Source organism: Anopheles ziemanni, chromosome 3 (assembly GCF_943734765.1).
Source record: "Anopheles ziemanni chromosome 3, idAnoZiCoDA_A2_x.2, whole genome shotgun sequence".
Taxonomy (NCBI): Eukaryota; Metazoa; Arthropoda; class Insecta; order Diptera; family Culicidae; genus Anopheles; species Anopheles ziemanni.
The window spans coordinates 37,380,700-37,402,848 of record NC_080706.1 but is presented as its reverse complement, the minus strand read 5'-3'; the positions used below and the strand labels follow the sequence as shown (position 1 = coordinate 37,402,848).

The following is a 22,149-nucleotide window of genomic DNA, read 5'->3' as shown; positions in this document are numbered from 1 at the left end:
AACGTCTTCATTCGTTTCTTATCGTTGTAAAAAAATCTACTCTCTGCTAACAAAGTTTTCTCTACCCAAAAGTTATCATGCACCACGTGCTGCACAAAAAAGAAACCATAATCTAAAATAGCGACAGGACTCTACAAAAGACACAAGTTGAAGTGAATACATAGACAAATAAAACATGTAAACTTACAAAGAAAAAAACAAAATAACCACTGTGATTCATTGGCGGTTGCACGAAATTCTTTACTGTACTAAAAATTCTTAGTTCCTTTTCCAGTGAACGTAGAAAGGGTTGTGTGAAGAACTTTTTGTTATTACAATGACACAAGAACGGCGAACGCTATCCCTTTCATGATTTTATTCACATTTCAATATCGTCAAACTGCAGCCTGTGATTGTATATTTTTAGTTTATGAGCACTTATGACTTGTAACCGAGGGCACAAGTATTTTGTTGGTTTTCTATTCCGTTCATTAATTAAATCGACAATTTTTTATAAGACTTTCAGAAGCGCTGGTGTGTTTGTTTGTTTCATCATAACGATGCTTCCAACCGTATCGGGGTTTCAGACAGGCTGTGGTTCCGGTAATCAAACCTATATACGTACGTTTGTTGTTTGCATCAGAGTAGAGTTGCTTTATGTTTTAAAAGCTTATAAGATGAATACACCAAAACCATAACTCAAGTTCAATTTAAAATGCATTTTTTCTCCATTGTTAGAAGTATTATGCATCATTACAGAACTGAAATGAAGCTTTTTCTGTTCATCTATTTAACTCAAAGCGAAATTGGCCATCATAACGCGGTATAAAATGTAAATCATTTAATGATGCGAAACAACATCATCCCGTTTCCTGGTAAAGGCAAACATTGTCGAGAATAATTACATTAAAAACATCGTATAGTTGATGCAGGGTTCTTTCGCTTGCTACAGTCCAATTAAACCCTGAAGTTGGTGCTTTGGGGGTTGGGGGTGGAGATGGTGGATTAACAATGCTGAAATCATCGAACGAGATAAATGCTTCCCTACTATTTGGTTCATTAGCTGGTCGGTGAGCGTTGAAAAGTTGGTTGGAATCGGGTATAGCCATAAGTGCATCTTTTTCGGTAGACAATACCTAAAATACTGCCATCTAGAAGCAGCATTAAAGGACTCCTGATTCGTTCCTCACCTGTATATTGCTATTTGTTTTATCTCTTTCACCTTTCATTCACATGGAAAATGGCCCCTCCTCTCCCACTGTAAGGCTCACGTTGGTGACCCATTCGACTGTCCGTTCGCATCATAGTAACGCTGCTAGTAATTACATTCCATCGATCTGTATCATCTTTTGTAAACGTTCCCCTGGGATATCGCATTCGCACAAACAAACACATACCATGTAGATCAGGCAGAACCGGCCCTGCTTATCGAGCAACCGTATCAACGTTTTACCACTCTGCATCGCCGTTCGATTTTTGAAACACGTAGTCCTTCCCAGAAATGTGCATGATGCCATCCTTTAGATAGAACTTCCACTTGTTGCGAGATCGCGTTATCTAAAATATCGCATAATGGTCGAAAACACATTTATTAAGTCATATCGATCGGCGATTAAGTCGAACATCTTACCTTATCATACTGACAGACGACGACATTGTCCGTGTCGAACAAATCGGAGGCATCCTCGTCCGTGACGTCGTCTTCGCTGTTCAACGGTTCCTCTTCTGCTCCGCCTTCTGCCTCCAGGTCGTCCTCTTCCTCCTTATCCAGATCTTCGTCGTCATCGTCCGGAATGTTGTCATCGCTGATGTCACTCGCTTCCTCGTCGGACGTATCGACTGCTCCATCCAGTTGCATACTGGTACAGATTTCAATTGAGACCGCTACCATATCGATGAGAAGATGTATTAAAATGAAAAGAACATAATAAAATAATGAAATCAGGAATAAATCCACATGTCCCAACATGCGCTCAACTGCTTCATACCTTCATCTTTTGCCTTTTTCAACGATTTTCGCGATACTCGTAGTGGTCGACGGCGAATTTTCTTAGCGGCCATCGACTGACCGGAGCTGCTGGCGCAGGTAGAGGTGATAGTATCGTCGCTGCCCGTTGATGATCTTTGACCGACTGCCAACGCGCTTAAAAGCTGCTGATCGAGCAAGAATCGATTTGCTGTGCTCGACACTTCCACCAGCGTGTAGTTCGCTTTTATCTCTCGCTCGTCCACCGACGGATCGTCATCGCAGGCACCATCCAGCTGCTTTTGAATCGAGAGGGAATCTGGAAAAAAGGAATGGAGCCAGTAGTTAAAAACTGTTTGGAGAAAAGAATCGCGGTTGCACTCACTAATGCTGCTGTTCTGCAGATAGGAATTCACGTGCTGCTGCAAAACAGTTGAAGCGATGTGCGGCGGTAGAGGCATGATGGAGGAAATGATCGGACTGGTCAGCACCTGCTGCAGCTGGTTTTCCTGCAGCGCCGACGCCGGCACCTGTATCGTCAGCACCCGTGGCTGACTGTTGGCCACGTTGGGTTGCGCGGGCAGCGTTATCTGTATGGCGACCAGCTTGTTCGGATCAAGAGCGGCCACAACGGCGGCCGGGGCCGACGCTGATTGTTGGGACTGTTGCTGCTGCTGCTGGCCGCCGCTCGAGGGGGCGCTTGGCGCGGTCGCATTGCCGGCGACATTGTTGCCCGCTGCCGCATTCTGCTGATGGGATTGATTTATCGTCTGTTGAGTGGCGTTAGAAGCATTAGAACCAGCGGTAGCAGCACCGCCGCCGCCGGAAGGAACGACTGTATCGGCCAACGGATCTACGTTTGTTGCGGGTGTCACCTTCGTGTTGTTAGCGGCACCACTGTTGGCGTTGGCCTTTCCATTCTCCTGCTGATTATTCGCGGCCGAAGCAGATGCTGCCGCCGCCGCTGCCGCTGCCTTGGACTTCTTTGTTCCGTTGGACTGCAAATGCATAAAACCGAGCAAAATTAATGCACGCTTTTCAATGAGCTTCACTTTACATAAACATTCAACCACCGAAAAACAACCTACCTTTGAATGCGACACGGACTACAAACGGACCACACACACCCGGGAATACGGCAAACGTCGACAAATCAACCAGTTAAAAGGAAACCACACAACGTACGTATAGAATAAAAACACATTTCGTTAGCATTTGTTCGCGGGATGGAAATTCGGATCGGATTTAATCCTCATACCTTAGTGCTGTGTGAGAGGATGGACGGTGCTTGCTGATCTTGTGGATCCGGCGCAGCTTCGATCGCTTTGCAGGACATCAGCTTCGATGTCCAGACCTGTTTCATCTCCTGTAGGACCTGCTCGTCAACGCCATCGTCGAGAAAGGCGTCACGAACGCCCGCGATTACGTCGTCGATGACCGTAGTGTACACCTTCAGCTGTAACGTAAACAAATAAAACCATCGTATTATGCAATATGCGTGTTAAACATCACGTACATGTAAATGGTAAACTAATCATACTTATTCATCACTTTCATCGTACACATTGAAAAGTTCAAAAAATCATAACAAACATAGGGTCAAGCTGGTGATAACATCAAAATATGCAAACAGGGTACATTTTAACCACTAAACCGAATCCCACTTTTGTTTGTATTTCCTCTCCCTACCACCCCATTTGATAACAACACTCGAAGGAAGTTTGCGGTTTTCTTGTGACGAGAGACATGGGGGCCTATGGTCGGTTTTAGACTTTCAAAAGCACAAAACGAACCACGGCGAGGTTCTCAATTGGTTTCCATGCCATGAAATACGCACATCTGTGTTGGGGAACAAATAAACATTGGAAATATTTGCAAACGATAACCGAATTTGATAGGCAATTAACGGCGTGGTTTAGGAAAAGAGGAAAATAGTTACATTCAACGAAGAGAAGATATTGTGTGGGGTTATGGAATGAACCAGAGGGCAAGCAAACACCCTTGGCGAAGTTCTTTAACGAAAAGGTAAACATTGCATTGGAACCATGTGTTGTACACAAAAAGTGTGCACAATTTTACACAGTAAACAAAGTACGAAATAACCCTGCCACGTTTTTATAAAGTTTCGTGTACAAAGAATAAAGAAGCAGCCCATCGTCGTCGTTGCCCTTTTGGGCATTCTCTGTTGTCTAAGCGATCGGGCCAGGTACGGGACAAGAGTAAAGTCATGTATGAAGCCACTGATAAGCGAAAACTGCCACTCGGAGGGCCCGAGGACAAAGGGCCAGAAGCACACTGAGATGCGTCAAAATGGACGGGGATTTTCGTACTACGTACGAGGAACTACATTTTTCCGGAACATGACATCGCCACGACGGAAATGGCTGATAATTCCTAAATTTAATCTAGATAAAAAAGGTGTAAAATTGCCGATTGTATCTGAACAATGAAAAGCATGTATAACGAGCGGGAGTAAGAAGAGACAACCATGTTTAGCACAAAAATCACATAGTAATTGGCTGGTAAGATTAACAAATTGCACACTTCCAAACAATCAAAACCTTTTTTTAATTCATTCATATTTAAACAAACGAATATTCATATTAAAAAACTAAAAAAAAAACATCGCTAGCAAAAGATTTAATGTTTTCCATGTGGAAAAAAAACGTATTTAGTTCTCTTCTGCATAGTACAACACTACCATATGGTACCGATTTGCAGAAGAATGCAAAATCCTCCCTAACAACGGGGTTGCTATCGAGACAATCTGTTGCGTCGACTCCACCTATTTTCGCTTTTCTTCGCGTACTACAAAGTACCGCCGAGAAGAAAATTTTGAACAACATTTCCTCCTATTATCATCTTATCACCAATCGCTCGCCCTCTTAGAATCATTTGCACGTGCAGAGCATAAAACACATTTTAACACTAGCCTCGTTTAAACACATGCTCCGAGCCTTTCCTTTTCCCTTTACGAAGTTCGCTATCGATCAGATGGCGCAAGATAACGGGGCCGTGATAATGAGAATCTATCTAGTGTCGGTTAAAAATGTACGAATTTGTTTGCTCTTCCTACTACAAAGCAGTCCGTGGTAATCCGTTTTCGTACAGAGTGTGCCATATTTTAGCGAACGATGATCAAGTACAAACGATATGTGCCCTTTCCGTGTGTCGCAATCGGAAACTTACCACCGATGTTTGACTGAGTGCCATCCTGGAGATTTGTTCTTACGCTGCACACGGTTCGATGATATGCGGTACAGTTGAATCCAGCGTATACGGTGCCTGGGTTGTATCGATTGTGATGCGCTTAGTTCACTGTGTTCGAACGTATCGCGGGTTAGCAGACCAGACCGCAAAGGAAGATAGACTGCCGTCGCGAAACCGTCGGTGCTCTAGAATGCAGTTTTGCCTCGATGGTTGCTGGCGTTTGTGATAAGACCCGATGCTGGTCCACTAATTCGTGCTTCCACAGCTCTTGCCGATGTGTTACGTTGTTTTGCGTGTGCCCTCAAATGAATATGAACACACCACTGTTTAATAAGCCTACTCTTCGGTAGGTCGTCCCCCGGCCAGCGGCGCTCGTCACCACCTACCGCGCACGTTTTCACTTTTTTCGACACAACCGTCCACACACACCCACATGCGTCGATAATGTTTACTCCGATGGTGACGGCCTATGGGGCGCAGGCATCCGATCAGATCGGGGAATCGTCGTGCGGTTCGCGAATGCACGATATTGGTATAGTCACTAGCTTATGATGGTTATGATACAGTTTGCATCGGAGATGCAGCTGGGTGTATCAAGGCGCTTGTTCACATAAATACATCCGACAAACTAACTACGCGCAGGCAGCCCTTTCCTCGTCTACCCTTGAATCATCAGACAAGAGTGCACTTTTGCGTTGCGAACCGTCAGCCGCGCACGGAGGAATGTCATTCGCGATGGTTCTCGTCGGGGTGCACGGAAAATGGGAGCACCAATGCACACTGCGTGAAATACTTGTACGTCCGCCCGTCGAATGGAAGGGCCAGTAAACAGATGAGCTCGATCACGGGACCACCGGACGATGGGCTTCCTACTCTCCACTCGACTCTTGGCGTAACACAGAGTAGACCCCCTTTCTCCTCCCCTCACGACTGACCGGAAAACCTCTTGTGCCGGGGAGCGCGAGACCTTCTTCTTTCTACTTCTGTTTTGCTTCGTTGGCGCTTTAAGTGGTAGCGGACCGAGCACTTCCTCACCGCACACGACCTCCGCAACGGCAGATTGACAGCTATACGGCGAGGTGCACCGCAGCGGTGACACACTCGATTGACGACACAAGGTAACGCGATGTGTGGGGGGTTTGCGGACCGTTGGACGAGTGATCGATGTCAGGTATTTAGGGAAGTAAGATACGGTGGCGAAAATAGTCCGCTCGAAACACTACCGTTCGAATATGTGGCCTTATTACGTTGCTCTGCATCCCTGGATGGAGCGAACGAGGGTGCCTACTGGAAGGCGCCTTTTGCGGAAACGTCAGCACCGACAGAGTCGAAGGTAGGCTTGTTCGATAGGGCCAGACCGAACAAGCGATTTGCTTTGTACAATCTTACGACCAACGACCTAGTTGTAGACAGTTTTATGACTTTGCACAGAAACAAAATACGGTCAACTCACGCATTTTACGCACTTTTCCCACGATAAGCAACCCGTTTTTACACTAAACCCTACTTATGAGCTTGCTTTCTCGCTGCTCTGCGAGCGTTTGACAAGCTGAAGCGATTAGTGTTGGCAGAATCGGGACTCGGAAGATTCGAAGATTCGATCTCTAGAGGGATTCTAAGGATTCGAATCCCATTTGACGGATTCGAATCTTTAGAATCCGTCAAATGGGATTCGAATCAAATCGAGTCCCAAACAAATCAAAACAGATTCGAGTCCTAAACAAATCAAATCAGATTCGAATCCCAAACAAATCAAAACAGATTCGAATCCTGAACAAATCAAATCTGATTCGAGTTCCAATCGAATCAAAACTTTAGAATCCGTCAAAAGGGATTCGAATCTTTACAATCCGTCAAATGGGATTGAATCAAATCTTTAGAATCCGTCAAAAGGGATTCGAATCTTTAGAATCCGGCAAATGGGATTCGAAACGAAACGGAACGTAAAGCAACCCGTAGACGTTGCGAACTTGTACGCGCGAACAATTTGACAACCTGGCATTGCCTATGTTGAGGAAAGGAAAGGAAGATTTCCTCTTATATCTTCCTTTCCTTTCCTTTACATAGGCAATGCCAGGTTGTCAAATTGTTCGCGCGTACAAGTTCGCAACGTCTACGGGTTGCTTAACGGAAAATTCAAATCACGACGATCGCCTGACAGGCGGCCGAACTCCATACACGCTTTCCAGACTGCACCGTCGCGTAACGCGACGTCGCCTGACAGGCGCTGAACTCCATGCAAAAAAAATCTAGCGCGATTCGCACGACATCGCGCAAGGTTTTTTTTATATGGAGTTCAGCTCCTGTCAGGCGACGACGCGCTGTAGTGTGGACCCCGAGTAAGGGAACAAACGTTCGACTTAGCGTAGGAGGATATACCCCGACTCGCATAGCGAAAGAAGAAGAAGAAGAAACACAAACGCGAACAAAACGAGCAATATTCTTCACGAAACATCGGATTTTTCGTTTTATCCCTTATTTCTAGCCTTCACAAATGTAATTCAGTTATCAAACTCCGTTTTAATTGATATTTTTACCAAAGTTTTTCGGGTGCCGAAACGTAAACAAACTGCTCTTCAACAAGTAGGAGATGATGTGGAAATATATACTTCCTACGGCGGGCCAAAATATCGTCGTTGTTTGTTTAAGTTCGTTTTCTCAGTGAATTTCAAATGTGGAAGCGCCAAACTCACTCAGGGTGCATAACATACGTAGCTAAACAAATATCATGCATTACTACCTCAAAATTCAATAAAAAATTTTAGCCGAGTTTGCGCCCCATTGTGATACATATTTCCACATACTCTCCTACCTCTGTCGCGCTTGGCTTGCGCGATTGTTCTGCCGGAACTGGGGTACTTTTGAGACGGGACGTCGCGCTGCAGTGTGGACCCCGAGTTAGGGAATAATAAAGTCAGTTCAGTTTTAGCAACTCATGAGATAGGACGTAGTCAAGTAAGGAATAAAGATTATTATCTTTATTTTAAAATTGAATTCCTCGTTCCTAAATCATAATTATATATCTCTCCGTGACCTAACTTTGATACTGATAAGCGTACTGATATTTTTATGTAAATCATTCATTGAATTAAACACAACATTTGAAAAATCGGCATTGGATGATCATGTATGATATGACGGATTGGGATTCGGATTCGAAGATCCGGATCTCATAATGGATTTGAATTAAAAGATTCGAATCCCTGTAGGGATTCAGTTTCCCCATCACTAGAAGCGATGAAGGGAGCTTTGAAGAAAGTAGAATCTCGCGGTCCCAATGCGTTTACACGGCAGTGCCATCGCTAGAATTTACTTTTAAATTCCACTGTCAACCCAGGTTCGTAGCGGTTTGAAACTAACTTTACAAGCCAATTTCAAATGAATCGTCGAAGGAATTATAGCCCATCTCGTTCTTACCTCGCGCACCTCCTAGCTCTTCACACTCACTACGAGCATGGTGTTTTTCGCAGAATAACAAATTATAACAAATTGAAACGTCAAATGTTGTTGTGAGTCAATTTGTTAGGTTAACACGAACGCCAAGCTGCATGTACCGAACCAAATCGTTTATTAGTTACTCCAAGATTACACATTCAGACGAAAGTGGTAAACTGAAATAATCACAACCATGTCCAACGCCGAAACGATAGATTTGTCCGAAGAGGTAAATCCCTTCCGCACGTAGTATTTATCTTACTTGAAGCTGTGTGTTTTTCTTCGCCAGCAGGACGCCATGGACGAAAGTGCCGAAAGAACGGACACGGAAGATGAGGACACTTCCGGCGGTGACACAAACACGGAGGACGAAGATACGGATGACGATGATAACGACGAGTCAACTGAATCAAAGTACATTAAAGAGTACATTGAGATTCTAACTAAGATTGCCGGCGACAAGTACAACTACGACAACTATGCTGAACTGTTGGAAGTTGCACAGTGAGTACACCCTGCCGGACAATAGAGCTTTTCGCTTTCTAGCAAATCCATTTAATCTACATCTATATCCACCAACAGCCAAATGAATGACCTGGAGAAGATCCGGCAGAGTGCGGAGATTTTCGCCGCAATGTATCCCCTGTCGCCGGAGATATGGTTGCGGTGGTTAAAAATTGAAGCTTCCATTGCCACGAGCGACGAGCAGATAGAGAAGGTGGAAAAACTTTTCCAAAGAGCGCTGAACGACTACTACTCGGCCGACGTTGCAATGGAATTTGCCGAACTGGCGATGAAAACCAGTAGCAAGGATATTTCGGACCGCATCTGGCGTACCCTGATACCAACGTACGGACTGCACACTATGAAGGGAAGATCCATCTACGAGGCGTATCGAGAAGATACATTAACAAAGAACGGAGAGTAAGTGAATAGAACCGTTGTGTTAGCTTGGGTGTCCGAAAATTAACGCTTTTGTTGGTTTCGCAGCACCACAGAGAGTTTCAACAGAGTGGCGAGAATATACGAACAGGAGCTAAAAATTCCGCTCCACAACATGGAGGAATCGTGTATCCAGTACAAACTGCTGTGCGAAAAGTATAAAGATCAGCTGACCGACTTGGACGAGGAAAAGTTCGAGAGGCGGTACAAACAGGCAAAGGAAGCCTTGCAGCGGATGATGGCCCACGAAAATGCCCTAGCGGCACTCAAAGCGCACTGTCACCAGGATCGCGCGGATCTATATCGTAAGTACATCGAAGACTGTCAGGGCGTGCTGGACGACGACGAAGTACAGATTCTGTACGAGCGAATGGTGACCGAGTGCTGCCTAGATGGGACGGTATGGGTGGATTATTTGCGTTACTTGCACCGCTGTCCGCCCGACCCGGAAGATGGTCAAACATCGCCCGTTTTCCGCCAGAGTGAGCTCGACGTCGTAAATCGGGCACTACGCAACTGTCCCTGGTGTGCGGAGCTGTACGTCGAGAAGATGCGCATCGCCGAGCGGCATTACAAGGAAAGCTCCAAGATGATGATCCTTAAAATTATGGAGGATGTAGCCTCGGCTGGGCTGCAGACGCCGGAAGCTTCGGTGAAGGTTTGGCTGGAGTATCTGACGTACTTACGGCGCGTTACGGACTTTACCAGCGAGAAGGAACGGGACATCCTGCGGGCAAACTTTGATTTGGCTTGGAATCAGTTGGGCAGGGCGTGGGGTGTGCTGGCCGATCCGCAGTGTAAGATCCTGCAGTTTTGGGGCAGACTTGAGTATGAGGTGCTAGGAGAGCCGGGCAAGGGCCGTGATCTGTGGTATAGTGTGATGGGTAAGAGAGTTAATTAAAAACATCACTAAATGATTGAATGTGTACTAATCAATTTTACTGTTTGCTATCCTACAGATAGTGCCGATAATTCCACCCGCGTAGGCCTTTGGATTGAGTTTACCGAACTAGAAGCCAAACGGGGTCCGGACGCCGTTCGAAAGCTGTACCGCAAATCGATCACCACGGCCGGGTTAGACGATCCGGAAACGCTGGCTGCTGCGTGGTTGCGCTTCGAGAGATGTAACGGAACGCTGGATCAGCTCATCAGCTGCCAGGAACTATGCAATGCCACGATAGAGAAGTACTACAAAACATTCTCGACGAAAACCTCGGCACGTGGTGTGAAGGGACGGAAACCGGATGGAGGCAAGGAACCGGTTACATCGTCCAGCAAGTTGGGTCAACCACCGAACACTGATAGTAACGCTAGCGCGGGGAACATGGGTAAAAAAAACCTGAAACGCACCCATGATCAAACGAGTCCCTCGTCGAAGGCAGAAGGGGAACGAAAGGAAGAATTCAAAACCCCCGCCGTCCCAGCTCCCCATCCTGCTTCCAAAGTGGTCGACAGTAACAACAGACAAGAATCATCGCACGACGCATCGAAGCGGCCCAAGCTTGAGGTGACAGACGGCTCCGAGGAGGTGACAGAGAAAAGTTTCGAAAGGCGGCAAGTTTTCGTCAGCAACCTTAGCTTCGATGCGACGGAAACGGACATTCGTGCCATTTTCCCTGAACTGGCCATCGAATCGATTGAACTGGTCCCGTCAAGCTCGGGTAAAAGTCGCGGCTTCGGTTATATGCTACTGGCCAGCGAACAGGAGGTACCCAAGGCGCTCAGCTTCGACCGGCGCCCTCTGGCAGGGCGGCCAGTATTCATATCGAATGTCGCGCGTGACAAAGCAAATCGACTGAACCAGTTCAAGTACTCGTCGTCGTTCGAGCCGAATAAAATCTTCATCAAGGGCTTACCGTTCAATCTCGGAAAGGACGATTTGCAGCGGCTCTTTGAACCGTTCGGTGCCATCAGGGACATTCGAATCGTTTGCTTCCGCAGTGGAAAGTCGAAGGGTTTGGCATACCTGGAGTATGAAACGGAAACGGCCGCGAAGAATGCCGTGCTCAAGATGGATCAGCTCGTGATCGATGGGTTTACGATCACGGTGGCAATTTCGTCACCACCTCCGAAGAAAAATCCTACCGCAACCGAGCCCAACTTAGCCCTGACAGGAGAGAATGCCGATGGTACTGGGAACAGTGCAAGTTCTAGCCTTGGTTCGGGCAAAAGACAACTAGCTAAAGGGTGAGTTCTTTTAGATTAATTGTACCAACGCCTCAACTAATTGTAATTTCACATTTTTGATGCTCTTCTCTCATTTTGTTGTAAAACTGATTGCTAATGTTAGTCTTCTTCAAAATCGTTGCATAACCTCGAGATAAACTTCAATTTTAAACAACTTAATTTCATTCAAATATGTACACTTAGCCTACTCCGCTTGTAACAATACTCTTTACCCAAGATTAATTGTTATGCTTTGTGTTCTTCATTTCTTTCTAGGGACGTCAAGCAAAAACTGTCCCCGATGATTCCAACCGCCTTGCTGAAAAAGTCCGCCGCCGCCGCGGCTGGCAACGAGAAGCCAAAATCTAACGACGATTTCCGCAAGCTGTTGCTCAAACAGTAGAAAAACACTTCAATGTACACTTTTCTTGTGTAGCGTTCAGCAGTTTTTCGTGTTTTTGGTTGGTTTAAATGGGAGAAAAGTCCGATCTTCTTTAAAACAACATTCAGTGTCTTCAAGACAAACAAATTCTATTTATGTAAGAATTCCGCTTCCATCATTTACTAGTGCTGCAGGGACCTAGGTACGCACTATCTGCGTGCTATGAATTTAAAAGGAATATTCGTGCTCGGATTATCTCGTGCGTATGCTTTTTCCTTTGCTGAACAGTTTGTCCATTTCATTTCATGTGATCGGAAGATAGAGTCTTGAATGATAGTTCTTTCAAAAAGATTCAGCTGGAAGAATAGAACGCAAACAATCGACCTTCTATTTCTTCCTTTTCAACATTTTAATTCCATTTTTATTCTATTCTGTCTGCATTACACCCTGCTCTGGTGGAGATAGCAAAAATAAAATTGCACAACACCAAACGACAAAGTTCGGAAGTTACTTAATTTTAATACCACGCTTAACGAATGCTTTGATACTTGTTTCGCCCGCGTATCGTTTCAATTCGTTGCGCACCGGTCGGATGGCGCCCTTGCGACGGATAAGGGCCTTGCGGTATTTCTGCTTATTCTTCACACGTACATTGTGTTGGTCCTTTCGCTTGCGTGCCGCTAGGCCCTTGTTCTTGGCCATCTGGTAGGTAATTTTACGCTTCTTATCCTCGTCTTCTTCGTGCTCCATCTCAACGTCGGCGCCTCGTTCAATACCATCTTCGTCCTGTTCTTCATTAGCATCGTCGGAATCGCTCTCGTTGGCATCCAGCTTGAATCGTTTGGCTCTCGATTCCTCCGCATCGCTATCCTCATCAAATCCTCCGTCATCTTCATCGTCGTCCGACTGCGATCCTTCTTCCAACCGTTCGAGCACCTTCAACCGGCGTCCCTTCTTTTCCGTTCCCTTACCATTGCGCGCCAATCGGTTGTCGTCATCGTGGAAATTGATTTCCACACCGTCGGCCAGTGCGGCTAGTAACTCATCCGCCTGCGGTTTGATACTCTCCTCGTACTTTTGTTCGACCTCTTGCACGAGCCGCTTTAACTGTAGCAATCGTTTCACCAGTGGATGGTTCCGAATGTGCACCTTGCGGGATTTTAGCAATACGTAAAAGTTTATGTTATTGCAGTACAACAGGCCGAGTTCGTACCGTTTCGTCAACAGCTGTCCAAACGGATGCTGCAGTTTGTTCTGCTCTTTCAGGAGCTCCAACACAGGTTCCATCTCCACGCAAGCGCTCATGCGGGTGGAGAAATCATTTACCAAACCCTCAAATTCGGGCGCATCTTTACGAAATAGTTCCCGCTGCTGGCGTTCGCTCAAATCAGACAGATCTCCTTTGATAACGATCTCATCGACACCTTTGCCATCCGTTTTGCGGTCCTTCTGTTTCTTTTTCTTCGCCTTTTCCTCCGGTTGCTCCGAATCTTCGGTGGGTTTTCCATCCTCCGTCGGAACGAGCAGATCGAGCTGGAAGTCTTCGGCGGTCATACCTTGGATCAACCGTTTTTGGATCTCCAAAGCTTCGACTTCTTCCAGCTGGGCCAACTCCTCCTCTTGGGCGGTGAGCGTATCGTAATCACGATCCGTGTAGCCCGTCCCGTAGAACGCGCTAGCTTTCGAACCCCAAGCATGCCGATCGGGCAGATCATCCTCGTCACCGCCATCTTCGATGTCGCTGTCGTGCTCAAACTTTCGTATTTCATCGAAATCTGGTTCTTCGTCGTCATCGTCCTCATCTTCATCGAAGGCAAGTATAGCTTCCTCCTGTTCGGCCTCGGCATACTGGTCACGACCCCTGCGGCGTACATTTTTCAGTATTTCCCGCTCGCCTTCACTGTACTCGCCCTCCGATTCGGATGGTTCGTAGTCGCTCCCAACATCACCAAATTTTATTTTATCGGGCATTTCTAAGGGCCCACGAGTAGAAGATAAATTTACGTAGAAGATAAAACACTGCCGGTTTACAAACGAAACACGGGTCACAACACGTGTGAATTGTTTACTGTTTTGATGGTTTGACAGTTCAGTTCACAGTGGGATTTGTTGTTTTACTAAAAGACAACGAATTTGTTAATAACTTTTTATTCCTTTGAATCAATTTGAAGGCAGGCACCTCAAATTAAAGGTATTTTACAGACCAACAAATTAGTGCAAGAGATTTTTCAGATTTTTCCGTCTTTTCTAGTTTGCAACAAAAATAACAGTAAACGATAATTTTGAAACTGAACTGACAGCGTAACGTAAACAAACGATCAGTCTGGGTCTGAACGAACATAACCTAGAATTTTAGTGCTGTAAGCTACACTGACAGCACGTTTGTTTTGATCAGTTTAGTTGGTGCACGTGCATAGGTATCGTCGTAGTAAAATCTTGTGAAAAACTTAATAAATCGTCCCAAAAAAGTATAACTATGAGCAAGTTTCGTTCCAAGCTGAAGAAAAAGATCAGTGGTAAGCGATGGAAAAAAGGTGGAGCTTCATCTTCTAACCCGGAGACGAGCAAACACCGCATCAAGGCAAAAAGCCGGTTCTTCCAGGCTAATCTTAGCCTGGCATCGGGCGCCGCGGAGAATGGTCAGTCCGATCAGAAGAGCAAACTTACGCTCGAAGCGGTCCTCAAGCATGAGGCCATTCAGTCGTACGGTAATGATTCGTCTGCAAAAGCCAAAGCGCCCACCGTTAACGACATCGCTGAAAGTATGAAATCGTTCACAATGAAAGATGGCGAAGATGAATTAATGTCACAATCACAGCAGGGCACGTTTAAAACGTTTCAAACGTTCGCGTCTAACTATAGCGCTTGCACAAACATGAGCTTTAAGAAGTAAGAACTGGTGATGAAACGATTGATAATGATATCAATAATGTTGAATATTCTTTATATTGTAGGTTGTTGAATAACTTCCGTGCCGATTCGCAGTTACAGAAAGATATGCTCGCCATTCTGGCCGCCCTCACGGAGGTAATCAAAGAGAACGGTGGTGGCCAAAGCAGCACCGAGTATTTTCTCGCCCTTATGGAAACGATTGAAGCGACTAAAGAGACCAACGACGTCGTGGCGGCCGTTTCGTTGCTAACCATGGGTATCAAGTCTGTCCCAGAAGCCGTCCTGCGACGTAAATTCTCCGATACAGCGCAAATTCTTCTCGCTCTGCTCGAACGATACACTGAAACGGACAACCAGGTTATGACGCGTAACCTCATCGGTTGCCTTTCGGTGTTGCTGCGTGCCCAGGAATACGGCCAGTGGAAAGTGTCGTCCACGTTGAAATTTTTTGACGCTATCTTGGCATTCACGATCCACACCAAGCCGAAACTTCGCAAAGCTGCCCAGCATGCGGTGGTGGCCATCATTTACGGTAGCTGCTTTATGTTACCGGCAAAAGAGAAAGACGCAGAAGGAGAGGGCGAAGAAAATGTGGAGAAATCTGCCACTGATCAGCAGAAGAATCCACTGGTCAAGCATCATCCGGCCGGCGGACGTGTGGCACGCTTCTGTGTTGGGCAGTTCAAACCGGAAAATGTTGCCAACAACCAGACGGTGATCCTGCACGTCCTTGGCCTGCTCCACAATGCGCTGCCTGGTTTTAGCCGGGACGATATCAAACTGGTGGCAGAAAATCTCCTTTCCATAATGACCGCTACGAACGTGCTCATTCGGACGAACTGCTTCCAAACTTTCCACTCGCTGTTCTCATCGAAGACGGAAAATTTGAGCCCTGTGCTGGCGGGAAAGTTGATCGCAGCTCTCTACGATTACCGTCCTGATCGATCGGATTCGCGGCAGATCATCGCTTGGCTGACCGTGCTGAAAGAGGGACACATTTTTCTCGCCAAATACGATCTCGCGATGTGCAGTTTTGCGTTGCCGAAGTTCGTGCGGGTTTGTGCACAAGATTTCTGGTCCTCCGATCGTTTAGAAGTCGTGTCGGCGGCGTCGAACGCGCTGAAAGACATTCTGTACGAGTGTGTACAGCCGTGCTGTACCGATGAGGCCATCGAGGCGCATCGTATACCGTTGGAAAAGGTCCTAAAGTGCATCATCGACGTTCTATGTAGCGCTCCGTTTGGGCATGCATCGACGCACGTGCTGATCATACTTGCGATCGCTTTTGATATTGCGGGGCGTCACTTTGGCGAAACACTCGCACCGGCGCTGACCACCCTCGGCACCCGGTACGATCCACACTCGTCCAATCGTGTTCAGATCGAACATGCCGTACTGCAGGCGATCGGTTCGATCGATACGGAGCTGGTGCTGAAATGTATTCCCCTTGCCACCGAGGACGGGAAAATAGATCTCGATCGGACGTGGATGCTGCCATTGTTGCGCGAGGGACTGCAAGGCTCAAGTCTTGCGCTGTTCAACGACGTTATCCTGAAACTCGCCTACCAGTGCTACCTGCTGTGGCAACAGTTGAAGGAAACGGACAATAAAAACCAGGCGCACATCTTCGAGCTGCTGTGCTGCCAACTGTGGGGTCTCTTTCCCGGCTTCTGCCGTAACCCGAAGGATGTTTCCAGCTTCCGCATGGTCGCGAAAACACTCGGCACGGTGTTGAATGAAAACGCGGACCTGCGGGCACCGATCTTGGATGGCTTGAAAGAGCTTATCACCCACCTGCAAACGGACGCCGACCGTGACGATGTCGCCCGGTATGCGAAGAACTTCCTGCCGCGGTTGTTTAACATCTACACCACAAAGCCGAAGGGTAGTTTCGAAAATGAAACGCGCCTGGCGGCGTTTGAAACGATTCAGGCGTACCTGAGCATCACGCCAAGGCCGGTTCTGGACGAAATGTTGACCACGGCGCTAGCGCAGCTACAGGAAAAGGCACCGGGCACGTTCATCTACGATATGCTGTTCGACGTCGTCGAACAACTGGCCCTTTACCAGTCGAAAGAAAAGCTCGATCAAATCTACCAGAAGTACATTACCGTCATACTGAAGCGGGAGAAAAAGGAGGACGCGGTCGCGAAGGGAAATGCGAACCATCGGCGGCAGATGAAGAAGGCGTTCAAGCTGATGCAGGAAATTTTGGCTTCCGATAAGAAGGGTTGCGTTGCGTTCGTGGAGACGAAGCTAGGGAACATTGAGAAGCTGCTGCTCGGCACAATGCGGCTGAGTTTCGATGGCATCCAAGCACCTCGGCTAACGTAAGTAGAGTCATCTGATTCGCTATCGGACGGGTTCAAAGCCCACACTTTCCTAATTCATCATTCAATTCATAGCTGCTTGAAGTTGATTATGGAGAAGCAAGCCTCGGCACAGTTGAACTGCAAACTTATTCAACGAACTATAATGGAAGCGGTAACGACATACCATATGGACGCTATTAAAAAGGATAACATTGCGGTCGACCTGTTAACAAAGATTGGTCAGAAGTTTGATGTGAGTAATTTACAGTTATACCACCACTTATTCGTACATCCGTTGAAGTAATTCAATTAGATTTCATGTTCATCAAAGTAGCTTGAAGTAGTTTAAGTACTGATCACACATATTTATGTATCCGATTTTTTGCAACATGACGCCATTCGAAAAGGACAATAACCACCATTTTATTTAAGTCCTAAATAAATTAGTTGGATGAGTTAGCGTCTAATGAAAAATTATTTCTACAATTTCGGAAACTATTAAGCCACACATGGTTGAATTGCAAATGTTCCTTTTTCCATCATATCATATATGAAAGATTTTCGAGTTGGTGTACGGATACTAATTTACGACACCGTACAATTTTCAAAAAAAGTAAACTAATTGCAGCATAAAAATGCTTTATTTAATCTATCGCTATCTTTACGCCACAGGATAAGGGAAAGATCAACCAATTCATCGAGTATGTCATCGCTGGCTTTGCGGGTGACAGCCAGATGATCTGCAATACTATCTGGGTTCTGCGGGACATACTGCAACAGTTTACTGCCACGCTGTCGATCGACTCGGTCAAGTTTATGCTGGAGCAGGTGCTTACGTTCCTGGTCGGAAACAGCCGGCAGGAGGTGGATGCGGCGCTTCACTTCCTCTTGGTGTACACGAAAATCTTACCGATTCCACTTGTGACCAACTATCTCTCGCTGATCGTAAGTTTCCTTCCGATGATAGTTGATATATGCGGAAATATAAAGATGTGCTCTCTTCCCGTTGTAGGTGAAAGCACTCTCGATGATGGTTCCGGATACGAAGCGCCACAGCCGGTTGATGTTGGGTTACATTTGGAAGAAACTCTGCAAGCGATTTGGTCCGCTCGAAATCATCCAGCTGGTGCCGGGTAACGACGAGGGTACCCACAAGCGACTGAAGAGGATACGCAAGGATATGGCACGGGCGAAACGTAACAAAGAGCTGCAGAAGGGCAAGGGTGGTGACGACGACGATGACGACGAGGAGCCGCAAGATGACTTTGGAAGTCATTTGCAGAAGAAGAGTTTAACGTGAGTTTACCTGGTGGAAGGTTGAAAGGGGCGAATTTTCCTCAAACGGTTCTCCTGTTTACGGTTGCTTGCAGGATCGATGATATTCTGGAGGACTCCGACTCGGATTCGGACTCTGGTGTTGAAGATGAAAAGAAGAGCCGGCAAAAGAAAAAGAAGGGCTTGGAAACGTTCATCAAGGAGTCGGAAGATAACATTGTCGATTTGGCCGACCTGGATGCGATCGGCAAGATTACAAGTAAGTGTTGTTTTATGGTTCTCGTTTCATCACATTTGGTTGTTTTGAAACTTCTTATTGCGATTTCATCGATGCCTTGCAGCAAACCAACCGATGGAGGAAGATCAACCCATTGCCGGGCCTAGCAAGCAGCGAAAGGATCCGAACCGTGGTTTCAAGACCGATGCCCAAGGACGATTGTTGATCAAGGACATCGAGGACTATTCCGATTCGGATGAGGATCCGGACGAAGCGGTTGGCTACGCCGACAAGGCTAAAAAGCGTGCATATGATCAGGAGAGCAGCGATGAGGACGGTGAGCAGGAGCAACTGGAACCGAACGCGGATGACGATGGACCATCGTCCCGAAAGCGGAAGGCCATCGATGCGCTCAGTGCCCGCTCGGGAATGTCCGGTGCATCTAGCCGGTATGTCGCCGGTGGTAAGGGTATTCATCGTCCGGTGGCGGCCTCGGTGAAATCGGGTTACAGTGGCAAGTCCGGACGTTCCCAGCGGACGGCAAAATCGAACGTTTCGACCGGTGTCGAGTATCGGTCGAAGAAGGCATCTGGTGATATGCTGAAGAAGGGTAAACACGAACCATATGCCTACGTTCCGCTGAGCCGCAATTCACTCAACCGAAGGTATGGCTGCCCGGGTTATGCTCGGTCACTTCACCGTGCGGGGTCGTGTCCGTCTAATTTCTTATCTACCTTTTATTCTTACCACCGCAGGAAACGAGCCAAAAATGCAGGCCAGTTCAAGAGCATTGTAAAGAGCGCCCGGAAAGGAGCGGCTGCCGGTTCGAAGAGTCGCCTCCTGAAGGCCGGTTCGAAGCGGAAGTAAGCTGAGAGTAGCCGGATGAAAGTAGTTGTGATGTGAAATAGTGGAAAGCTCGTGAATTCATATGCATACCGTATATTTGCCTTCGTCCTTCTAGATTGTTACAAATCGCATTAACCAGAATATAAAACAGTTTATCTAAATGAAAATGCGCATAGGACGCACGCAGGCATCAACTATTCTATTCGCAAAACAACGGTTTGATCAGTTTTTCTTCTTCCCCTGTTAGTAACATCCTTTCATGTCTTCTAAAACTTTAACAAAAATCCCGCACGATTCGAGTCGTCTTCCATTGGTCATTTTGTGGATCAGTACCGATCAGCGTTTCCTCCACAAACTCCACCTGGTTTTGATAATCGATCAGGATGACGGTACGGGTACGGCTGCCGTAGGTTGCATTCGGCATTCGAACGTTAATGCTCGACAGATATTCCGCGTGCTGCCCAGCTCGACGCGTTAGCTCTGGGTCGGGGAAATATCTTTGATAAAAAAATTAAAAATAGCGTTACGAGCGGTTTATCACGATATTAACAATAGATTTGCACGGTCGAACCAGTTTAAGGCCAGAATGTTCTTGGGAAACTTCGATACTAGGGACCTCCGTAACCCTATTTGATTGAGATTGAATTGATTTATTGAAGAGAAAACCTTTTATTCTCAACTTTGTCAGAGTTTCAAAAAGCATTCGTTTGAAGGAATCATTTCAACAGTCTTAAGAACTCAAGTCGTCCAAAGTATTGCTGTATTATAGGGGTGTCGTAAAATAAATTTGATTATCTTCCAAGCAAAACTGTGCGCTAGTTAAATATGTATGCAAGTTTAATTTAATATGCAATATGGATATGGCAGCATTAGTCATAGTAAGCTAAGAACAAGCAAAGACGTAGATTTACCTCATAAACTCTACGATATCTTGGTTTGACTGTGCATCAAATTTGACCCATTTTTCATAATCTATTTTTCGTTTTCCAATTTCCCAGTTGTGTAACGTTATCCGAAACTTACCGCACATCACTTTTCAGCAGTTCCATTAACTCGTCCACAAAGGCATCTTTGTCCACAAATGGGACGTTCTGTTTGGCCACAATCTCCGCAAATCGTTCCTTACCCCGGCATACCTTCTGCAGCGGCTTTTCGAGTGTGCTGTTGCCAAACCCTAGCGCTACGCCAACCTTACACTCGGCGATGTTATGCGGGGCGTTGCTGGTGTGCAGAATCGGGGTCGTGGTGCGATTCTGTTCCGCAATTCCATCGGCATCTCCTATCTGCACCTTGCGCGTGTTCAGCTCTATCGAAACCAGATTGAATGCGCCAAAGTTGTCCTGCTGGAGCAGCTGCTCGCTATATTCTCGGTTCGATAGCGCACCGGATAGAAAGTTGGCCACGATAGGCCCCCGTCCGTTGGTAACGTTTGCCTTCGTTTCACCGGTTACGTTCAGCAGGGCGCCCAGTTTAATGCGTCCCTCGGGATGATTGCCGATCGCGAGCCACGTACCACCCTCGCGCCCCGGTTCCATATCCCGACCACCGATTATCCGCGGGTTCTCCTTCCAAGGTGCAGCACCCAGTGCAGGTCGGGCGTAGAATTCATCGCGGTTCGAAGCTAAGATCAGCCGGTATCGGCCCGCGGTGTCGCTGTCATCGGCAACGTAAACAAACAAAATGCACATTTTGTACGCTGGTAATAAGGCACTGTACTTTTGGTTCAGAAACACCACTGAAGGAGGACCAGCGCGCACTGGTTCCGGCCGAAAGCGAAGCGCACTCTCACCAATATTTTAGCTTTCTCGACGGTTCCTCGACGCTATGGTGTGGATGATTTTCTTTGTTCCTCTCTGCCTACTGCGGTTTAATCTGGTGTGTTGACTCACACCACTTCGTCGTTGTCCGCAGGTCACTGATCACTTTGTTGCGTTTCGTTTTTCGGCTGACTCGTAACAACGCGGTTGGCGCGGCTTTCTTTCGGTTGCGGCCGCGCTTCTACCGCCGTTGCACCGGCACGGCAATGCTTTCTCTTTAGCGCGCTGCACTCCGAAATCACCCCGTTAATCGCGTGCCAAAGGTCTTTCGATTTGTTTCAGTGAGTTGTCACGGTTACTGTGGACGATAAGGCACAGAAACACAAGTGAAAACGATTTCCTGTGATAACAGGCTGTGTTTGTTGCTGTGGCCAATCTTAAAGTGAGTATCGTGAGGTGTTATGCTAGTTTCCAAGACCGCCGTTTGTTTTGTTGATACGGCAAGTTACGCATGCGCGCATTGATCCATGGTAGATACTAACAACATTTGGGCATCGTGTAAAGTACTATTCTACAAAAAAAACTGAGACTGAGCAGGCGGAGATAACACTTGTCGCTCCGGAAGTTTAGAGGTAAACAAACCAGCCTTGGTTTCTCATGCGACCTTTCGTTTTGTGCATGAAAATAAAACATTGCGGAAGTGGACACTTGTCCTTGCGGAGTTTTACTCACCGTTAAACCGATAACCAATAGGAACACTTATTCCTTGT

The 22,149-nt window shown here is 46.7% G+C and overlaps 5 protein-coding genes across 6 annotated transcripts; 2 read left to right on the top strand and 3 right to left on the bottom strand.

Moving 5' to 3' along the window:
• Positions 1-1,321: 1,321 nt before the first annotated feature.
• LOC131289457 (transcription initiation factor IIA subunit 1) lies at positions 1,322-5,496 on the bottom strand. 2 transcript variants are annotated; one of them, XM_058318723.1, is made up of 7 exons: positions 5,135-5,496; positions 3,204-3,401; positions 3,034-3,051; positions 2,331-2,943; positions 1,968-2,264; positions 1,610-1,863; positions 1,322-1,536 (listed from the first exon to the last, which is right to left on the bottom strand). In XM_058318723.1, the coding sequence occupies exons 1-7, from the start codon at positions 5,156-5,158 to the stop codon at positions 1,429-1,431; spliced, it is 1,512 nt and encodes a 503-aa protein (XP_058174706.1). In that variant the 5' UTR covers positions 5,159-5,496; the 3' UTR covers positions 1,322-1,428. The 2 variants fall into 2 exon arrangements, with proteins under 2 accessions (XP_058174706.1, XP_058174707.1); XM_058318724.1 differs by lacking the exon at positions 3,034-3,051.
• A 3,190-nt stretch (positions 5,497-8,686) lies between these two features.
• LOC131288907 (squamous cell carcinoma antigen recognized by T-cells 3) lies at positions 8,687-12,316 on the top strand. The gene is made up of 6 exons (XM_058318088.1): positions 8,687-8,819; positions 8,883-9,094; positions 9,173-9,514; positions 9,581-10,416; positions 10,492-11,719; positions 11,975-12,316. Exons 1-6 carry the CDS (start codon positions 8,784-8,786, stop codon positions 12,099-12,101), a joined length of 2,781 nt encoding a protein of 926 aa, XP_058174071.1. The 5' UTR covers positions 8,687-8,783; the 3' UTR covers positions 12,102-12,316.
• A 269-nt stretch (positions 12,317-12,585) lies between these two features.
• On the bottom strand, positions 12,586-14,119 carry LOC131288906 (something about silencing protein 10). The gene has a single exon (XM_058318087.1). It carries the CDS (start codon positions 14,049-14,051, stop codon positions 12,588-12,590), a length of 1,464 nt encoding a protein of 487 aa, XP_058174070.1. The 5' UTR covers positions 14,052-14,119; the 3' UTR covers positions 12,586-12,587.
• Positions 14,120-14,556: 437 nt separating this feature from the next.
• Positions 14,557-19,754, top strand: LOC131289895 (RRP12-like protein). The gene is made up of 8 exons (XM_058319235.1): positions 14,557-14,969; positions 15,035-17,302; positions 17,378-17,537; positions 17,957-18,229; positions 18,297-18,580; positions 18,655-18,818; positions 18,901-19,441; positions 19,532-19,754. The coding sequence occupies exons 1-8, from the start codon at positions 14,557-14,559 to the stop codon at positions 19,641-19,643; spliced, it is 4,215 nt and encodes a 1,404-aa protein (XP_058175218.1). The 3' UTR covers positions 19,644-19,754.
• Positions 19,755-19,812: 58 nt separating this feature from the next.
• On the bottom strand, positions 19,813-21,805 carry LOC131287132 (transport and Golgi organization protein 2). The gene is made up of 2 exons (XM_058316151.1): positions 20,646-21,805; positions 19,813-20,119 (listed from the first exon to the last, which is right to left on the bottom strand). Exons 1-2 carry the CDS (start codon positions 21,308-21,310, stop codon positions 19,897-19,899), a joined length of 888 nt encoding a protein of 295 aa, XP_058172134.1. The 5' UTR covers positions 21,311-21,805; the 3' UTR covers positions 19,813-19,896.
• Positions 21,806-22,149: the final 344 nt, after the last annotated feature.